This window comes from Nicotiana sylvestris, chromosome 6 (assembly GCF_000393655.2).
Source record: "Nicotiana sylvestris chromosome 6, ASM39365v2, whole genome shotgun sequence".
NCBI lineage: Eukaryota > Viridiplantae > Streptophyta > Magnoliopsida > Solanales > Solanaceae > Nicotiana > Nicotiana sylvestris.
The window spans coordinates 185,731,139-185,739,483 of NC_091062.1; the positions used below are offsets into that span (position 1 = coordinate 185,731,139).

The 8,345-nt window shown below is 33.5% G+C and overlaps 1 protein-coding gene, 1 long non-coding RNA gene and 1 other non-coding gene across 3 annotated transcripts; 1 reads left to right on the top strand and 2 right to left on the bottom strand.

The window, feature by feature from the left end:
- Positions 1-1,274: 1,274 nt before the first annotated feature.
- On the bottom strand, positions 1,275-4,120 carry LOC104227283 (uncharacterized). The gene is made up of 2 exons (XR_011400335.1): positions 3,666-4,120; positions 1,275-1,675 (listed from the first exon to the last, which is right to left on the bottom strand). It is a non-coding gene; the product is annotated as an uncharacterized lncRNA (long non-coding RNA).
- Positions 4,121-4,519: 399 nt separating this feature from the next.
- TRNAG-GCC (transfer RNA glycine (anticodon GCC)) lies at positions 4,520-4,590 on the top strand. Its single transcript has one exon. It is a non-coding gene; the product is annotated as a tRNA-Gly (tRNA).
- Positions 4,591-4,867: 277 nt separating this feature from the next.
- Positions 4,868-6,411, bottom strand: LOC104227282 (LOB domain-containing protein 16-like). Its single transcript, XM_009779504.2, has 2 exons — positions 6,044-6,411; positions 4,868-5,217 (listed from the first exon to the last, which is right to left on the bottom strand). Exons 1-2 carry the CDS (start codon positions 6,323-6,325, stop codon positions 4,930-4,932), a joined length of 570 nt encoding a protein of 189 aa, XP_009777806.1. The 5' UTR covers positions 6,326-6,411; the 3' UTR covers positions 4,868-4,929.
- Positions 6,412-8,345: the final 1,934 nt, after the last annotated feature.

The following is an 8,345-nucleotide window of genomic DNA, read 5'->3' on the forward strand; positions in this document are numbered from 1 at the left end:
ATAAGCTGGGCAACCCCAACTTATTGCTTTTTGGCTTAAAAACTATTTCTACTGAAACGCCACTTTTTTAAAACAATCCAAATGGGCTCTAATTATTCTTCAAAGTATATATATATATATATATATATATATTTTAATGCATCATATTACATAGGGGAACTTTTCTAGTGAAACGAGTCCATCCCTTTTAAGTCTGCAACATAGTAGTAATTCATTACAAAAGGGGTTAGGGTATCAAAAGAACAAAACAATCATCTTCACTTTCCTTAAAGTTCTTCTTTTGCTAATCTATCTTTTTATGATAGCCTTCCAGGACTAGTCATGAGGTACTTGCAACCAGTTAATTCATGTAAGTATTTAATTATCTTTTATATAATAGCATGGTTATAAATTATAATCAAGGAAAAGAGAAATGTTTATGCCAAAAATGAAAAAGGAAAAGGGAAATGTTTGGCAATGAAAATGGCAAGGGTGTTTTTGTAACTGTACCCCTTTACAGCATGTAAGGAATCACTAATTAAGTTCAGAGATGAAATAGTACTATCTCACTTTGTGAGTTAGTGACAATTTTCTTGCCAGTCACACCTATGATTTAAAGACAGCTGAGAAAGTTGTCATTTTCAGTTTCCGAATCAATAACATTAGCCTTACTTATATGGTAAAGTTATTTATTTGTCTATACCTAGTGTAATATGAAATAACAATACATATATAAGCAAATATTATTGTTAATTAAAACGTAAAATAAAAGCTAGACATGTTTGAGGCTAATGATCGATTTAAATCGATTTGCTCACATTGGCACATGGTGCTTTACAATTAGACTTCCATTTTAATGCAAACACCTAATAATAGTAAACTTTTTTCCTTTACACCTTACATGAAACCTTACTGGATTCAGCTATTATAAGAGGCAGAAGCTGGCCATGATAAAGTTAGCGCTTAATCTAATATATATTTGGTTATGTTGATAGATATTGATATTTCCCACATAGTTCCATATTTGCAGCTTTATTCCATTGTAATTATAACTAAATGACTTAAAAACTTCATGGAGCAATGCCTAGAAAAGGTTCTTTATTAGTTTATGGTAGTGTCATTTGATTAATTTCATAGGTATTACATGTCCCGTTTTGTTCATTTCCAATTTTTAGTTGGAACTCAAAGACTCAAAAACATCATAGTTCAAGGGCTATGGAAGGTTCTTTCAGCTAATTCTGTAATGTGAGAGCAAATGTTATTGCAGTAAACAAAATTAATCGTTGGTCCACAGCCAAACCAACCAACCATACATTGAACTAAACAAACCAACCGAATTGTAGTGCTACATGATCACGAACGAACTCAGAGAATTACAATACGTAGATTGAACTAAAAAAACCAACCGTATTGTTGTGCTACAAGTTTCTTTATCTAAATTCACGTCTGGTTGCTACAAACGAAAACCAAGTGTGAAAAGGGTCTGGTACAAGTTTGGCATTTGTATCACTTCATCTTTTCTTCCTTGAACAAAACATGACAATTCACACGAGGATCAAACTTTCTAAATTCAAGTTTCGTTTGACTCGTTTGAAGCTTTTTGGTCTTCTTCTTTACATAGAAAAACCCAGTTCCAGCAGCTGAAACGAGCCTCACGAATAGAGCTCCAGCCTTCTTCTTATCACCCATTACTTATCTGGTAGAGACAACCAAAACAGATGAAAATTTGGTCTTCCAAAGATGTGCAGAACTAAATAGTTGAAAACCCACCAATAATCAAAAGACAAGCTAAAAGAAAACTTCAGATAGTGGAACATAATTTTTAGGTTAGTAGGTTGGCAATGGTTTGAAGGAGCTAATCAAGTCTGATGGACAGAGAAATTTTAGAGTTCGGCAAATCATTTGATTTTCATTCCAAAAATCTGTGAGCCTACATCCGAACTTGCACAAAAACATGTTTGAAAACTTTTCTTCTATACCATAACCCAAACAACAAAACAAAACCAGCATTATACCAAAACTGTTTGCTGGTCCAAAATGAGTTTGTCTTTCTTTGCTTTTGGTTTGCTTGGTCCTTGTTTTGACTTAAATGCCATGGTTCATCAACACTAAATCTCGGTAGCAAGAACTCCTTAATGTATATATAGGCATATGAGCACTAGGCGCACAAACTCAGCAGGTCAAATTGGAAGGGAAAAAGTTTGAGCTAGATTCAAGTTCAATAAGGATTGCCTGTATAGCTTGTTCTGGCCTTGATCCAAGCTTACTTTTCAAGTGTAATGACGAAGAAACAAAAGACAGAATACTTGCTTACGAAGATAAGGACGAAGATAAGGAAGATGGAAACTTATATCCTTTTACCATCATATTGACTAACAAAAACAGAAAATTAGCAGTTCTCATGATAAGGACAATCTTTATAGTTCACTCGAGACATAACGGTTATAGTATTCAACTCAGATGTCTTTCCTTTATTTCAATTTTTTTTTCTTTTTGAAAGACAACAAAGCTTATGTCAACTTAGGCTATGTAAACAACATCTTCAACATGAAATTCAGAACCTCAACCCAACCACCCCTTTCCACCCAACCAACTTATATATCATTAATAATAAGCCAACAATTTTAAAAAGCAAAAAAGTAGTAGTGAAATTGCATGACTAAAACACCATTCAATCCTTTTTTTTTCCTTTTGACAAGCCCATTCACTTCTCCAAATACGAATATTATATGAGTGCCTTCAGGAAAACCCCCTGGGAAGGTTTCTTCTTCTCATTTCATCATAATCAGGCTGAGATGGGTCCTACATCCTATTAGATGTATTCTTTTTGCATCCTTCCACAGTATCACTACTAGTATAAGAAAGAATATCAAACGCAACAACAAAAAAGCATGCTTCTCCGCAATCATCCACTATCTAGTCTTGCTTAGAAATTTCCCAGTTCAAGAATTTCACTATAAAAAGGTTCTAACCAACTCGTGTTATAGTAAGTGTGAGACTGCATAAGTAGTTCATGTTTGTTTCTTTGACAATTGATATACTTAGATATCATTTTCCTTTGGGCTAGACAAATATACAAAAAGCCTTCAGATATTCTTCAGAGGACATTGTTCTCTCCTAGAAGCTAACCACTCTCCCCAAATCAAGGTTTTGTTTATGTCCAAATAATATGTTGTATATAAATATATGAATTTCACACACACAAATGTAGTTTAGATATGATATTTCTACATCGGAAAACCAGGCAAAGCTTAGTCGTCAAGCCCTTACCCTAATATCTTGTGTTGCCAACAATTTTTTTTACTGAGAAGTGCAATTTGCAGTGATGATTCGCAGATTAGAGTATATCCTCTTGCTTACATACTAAACATACTTAATGGTCAGTAAGTGTCATCGAAACTCACAAATCACAAAGAGTTACTCCCTCCTTTCCAATTATATGAATCTATTTCCTATTTGATCTGTTAAGAAAAGAATGACCCCTTTCTAAATTTAGAAATAATTTAACTTAAATTTTCAATAGAAGCTTTTACAAGCCACACAAATACTCTGGACCCTTTTGACTTGTTTAAGACTACAAATTTCAAAAAAAATTTATTTTTTGTTAAACTGCTCAATCAAATATGTTCACATAAATTGGAACGGAGGGATTAATAAGAAAGAGAAAAATAGAGATAGAAACTAACCTAGAAGATGCGCAGATCAGCCGTACGCCGCCTGCTGCTGTGCCGTTCGCCGCTTGCTGCCGAAAGAGAGATTGGAGAGGAAGGGGGGAGGATGAAAAAATAAGGGTTCTGGCCAAATAAAGAGAAAAGACACAAAATAGTCCACTATCTTTGGGTTTGGACTCAAAATGATCCACGTTCTTTCATCTAGAGCACTAATAGCCCTTAATGTTTGCTAAAGCTGTACATTTTTAGTCACTTCCCCAAAAGTTCCGTTAACCACAGCAGCAATGGATTTGGTGAAATTCATCACTTTAGCCAGCTCCATGTCAAATGAACTGGCCAGATCTTGTTTCTTGCTTATGTTTAACCAGTATGCATATATCTAACAAGTATTATACAATTGGATTTAAGTTCTTTGCACTTTTATATCTTTGGCCGATATAATATCATGACTTGACCAAAAAGACCCAGGCTTGTCTTGCTATGCCTTTGTTTGATAATATGTTAAACTTATCTTTGGTGTTTAGCTATCGACGTCCATTCTATGTTTCTGGTTCAATAACCATCATTAGTAACAAAGTACATGACCCTAAACATGAAAGAATACATCTAAGTAAATCTTTCTATTCTTGTTAGTTGGGGCAAAGCACCGAATTAAATAATTATATTCTGATGCTCTTTTTTCACCGATTCAAGTTCTCTCTTTCAGAGTGAATACACAAGAAATTTACTATAAAAATTGATGTGACACAACCTTTGAAGAGTATGACATGCCTGGCTTCTCTTGATCTCCACCCACCTCCATAGAGACGGGGCAGTATAAATATGATTTTGATGGTTTATATTTTTATGGAACTATGAAGTATCAGTGAGCACCAGTGGTCTAGTGGTAGAATAGTACCCTGCCACGGTACAGACCCGGGTTCGATTCCCGGCTGGTGCAAAATATTTTACCTTTTTTTGTCATTTTGACCTTCTTTTCGATCTCCTTAATGGTTAGATACTCTAGAAGCTCTGGTGCATAGTTAATCAGTTGTCTTAAGAACTGGAAACATACATATTTTTTCCATTAGCTCAATTAACTTAGGTATCAAATAAAATTAAGAAAATGGAAAAATGCCTTGGTTTTGGTAATAACATGAGAATATGAGATGGGATAAAGGATTTCTTTTTCGACTATATTTCACCAAATACAAGCTACACAATATCTAATAATAACATAAGTACCTAGTAATTTTGTCCATCAAATTTAAAACAAAGGAGGACTCAGTTTTGCATAATCCTAAAAGCCAATATTCCTACTAGTATATGTTTGATACAAGAGTTGGTCTAGGCTTTGCATGTCTTGCATATTCATCCCAATATCACTGCAATTATCAGAAGACTCCAATGAGCTTTGTGGTGATGAGCTGGACTTAAAATAATTATAATAATTAGCTGGAAAGGACGATGTCATTAATCCACTAATTGACTCCATATTATTGTTGCTCCATTGAGGATTACTTGAATTGATAAAGCTTTGAGCTAGCTCAGCCTTCACTTGCATTAGTTGAGCCTGCAAATATGCTACCTGAAATATACATAACAAGAAGAAATCAATTTCCGGAACAAGGCTTTGAGAAATTACTACTAGGGCAAAAATATTACGACTATTTGTTTTAATATAAGGGTTAATTTCACGGTCATTGAACCTTACCAATTATAACAGTAAAGTCACAATATATTAAAATAGCTGAACTTTATTATTATACTGAATAAAGTCACTTACATTAATGCGATGAAATTTAGATTTATGACTTTATGAAGTCCAGTGGTATTCATACGTGAAATTAAATTTTTATTTTGTGGACAGGAATATATTTTGGTTTTTATTTTTTATTTTTACAGCACTTGATCGAATATCTCTGCTTTTTGATCTTTGATCTGAATAAGTAGTTTTGAGACGTCAAACATGATGACATTCGATGCAACACAAGAATGTATTACTGATAGTTAATTTCTAGCCATTAAAACTAGCTAACTTAAGAAAGAAATCACTTACTAATCATACTTAGCAAGTTGAAAAGAGATTTTGCCATTAACAACAAGTTGGTTGAGTGGAATTTATGTCTTTTGCAAATATCTGATTTCATGCTTCAAAGATTTAAGGAACACAGCTAAGAATCTGATGAGATATATATTACAATCGAAAGCAAATGAGAAAGGGTAGAGGCGGATCAACAACAACAAACGCAGTGTAATCCTAAAAATGGAGTCTAGAGAATAGTGTACGTATGCAACCTTACCACTCCCTTGAGAAAATAAACATGTTATTTTCGATAGATCCTCGGAGAAACAACATGTAATAATAAAAATACAAGAATAATACTAAAATTACTGGCAAGATGTTGAGTTACCTGCTGTTGTAAAGAGAAGATGTTGGCAACACAACCATAAACAGGATCTTTGATCCTAGCTTGAGCTTCATAAGCAATGGTGACAACAGCATCACAACGATCAGCAACAGGAACATGCAACAACAATTTAGACACATTACTTGCTCCAAACACTTTGTGAATTGCAGCAAATTTAGCAGGACCTTCTTCTGTACAAAAATAAGGTGCAAAAATACAATCAACAGCACATTTTCGCCGTAGAAATTTGCATGCACCACAAGGTGATCCTGTCCCAGTTGCCATTGCCAATATAGCCCAAAATTTATTCAGAAAGCAAAAGAGAAAAGAAGGTAGAAAAAAGAGAAATGGGGCGCACGAGCACAATAGGAAATGATGGAGATGGTGAAATGTAAAGTGGGGCTAAATGGTGGATTTGGAGAAGTCTTATAAGTCTGAAAGTAGGGACATAAAAGGTCTGTGTGTTGGGTTCTAAGGGGACAATTATTAATGGCTTATGCAATAGTCAATAAGAATTTGTTATCCTAGCTAGTTTTTATTATTCCATTTTTATACTATATGATTGCTTCTTAAGCTTATTTTGACGGTGATGTATAGTTTGTGCACATCTCAACTAATTTTAGAGTACTTGTAACCTTCCACTAACATAAATACTGAGCAATTCTATTTACCAATGCCTAAACAGATGGGATGAAATCACCTTTTTTACGCTTCCGCTCGAATTTGCACGTGAAACCTCATGATTATCAACTCACTCTATTGACGATCTAAACTGCACCCTAGGTAGAGATATGTTGGGTTCGAAAATAACAAGGCGTCATGCGGAAGCTTACAATTACAAATCTTCAATGACGATAAATCAGACGATAAAAGAGCTATAAAAATACTTTATTATATGATATGGGTTTGGTCAATTGATTTATACATGATAATACTAATATAAAAATATATATTTTAAAAATATTCAGTGAGGCCACATATTTTCCTTCGGGAAAGAAATATGTCAACTATGGGAGAGATCTATATTTTCCTTTAAGGAAAAATAAAACAGTTTTTGTAACAACCCAACCCACTAGTGGTATTATTCGCTTTGGGCCTAGGTCCGCACGACTTTAAAATGTGTTACTAGGGTCTAAGAGTTGTTAACTTATATACCTAAAACTCTCTTGTATTTTGCTGATGTGGAACACTCTCTAAAGTCTGGGTTGTTACAATCACCCCTCTTATGGAAGTCTGGGTGTTACAATTATGGTTAATAGTATACACTTCCTTCAAGTAAAAGAATAAGGTAAGAAAATCAGGACAAATTCCCAACAAGGCAGACCTATGCTATACCGAAAGGAGTGACTGGTACCCGTAAAGTTCGATAAAAACTCTATGTACATATCTTTAGAAAATAGTAATATATTAGTAATGGATACCCTTAATTTATGCAAGTAAATTTTGATTGAATCCAAAACTATATTCCTAACCTTCAAATTCTGGGTCCGCCTCTAACTCCCGGAGCTATATGTTCTTAGACTTAGAATGGAATTTTTCGATTAGTTTATTAGTTCCAATTGAAGAAGAAAAGTCATTTTTTCTATAGTAGGAAAAGAATAACATATAGTGACACGGTTGGCGGGGCCGTAGTCATTTGTCATGTTATTTAATTGAACGGTTACGTTTTATTTTTTAATAGCAGAAAATAATTGTGCATGTTTATTTGTTTAAGTATTTTCCCGCCGATCGCCGCACCTGGGAACTGCTGCTTCTTTTTTGTTACTTTCTCCAATTTTATTTTCTTCTCACGTGGAGATGAAGCTTTGCCGACAGCTTTTTTTGACTTTTTTTTTAGTCACAGCTTTGTTTGACTCTTTACTACCTCCGTTATGTGTATATATTGACAGCAAAGTTAATTTTTCATTATTTATCTATTTTAACAAGATAAAGATTAAGTGATTTATTGATAAGGTTATTGTGAATAATTATATATTTTGTAGGTTATCTTCATCTAATAGTAATTAAAATTACAATTGTCTGAATAAGTTAAGCTCTTCGTTTTTCGGTTGGATCTTTACTAATTTAATAGGAACTGCAATAATATATACTCCCTTCGATCCACTTTAAATGATTTTTTAGCTATTTTTATACATATTAAGGAATCCATCTTTTAGCATTAATTAATAATAAAATGATCATATTAACCTTAATTTATTTATTAAAAATATAATAAATATCCCTAGGCTCTTTACTCCAAGGACAACTTTGAAAACAAGAAATTAATTTCTTCTTGATATCTAAATTCTGAAATATCAAATATTAT

Bases quoted from the DNA above. Each gene is read 5' to 3' on its own strand.
- LOC104227282 (XM_009779504.2), bottom strand. From the start codon at position 6,325: ATGGCAACTGGGACAGGATCACCTTGTGGTGCATGCAAATTTCTACGG. The intron at 5,218-6,043 runs GTAACTCAACAT...TGTATATTTCAG, and splicing joins TCTTCTCTTTACAACAGCAG to GTAGCATATTTGCAGGCTCA.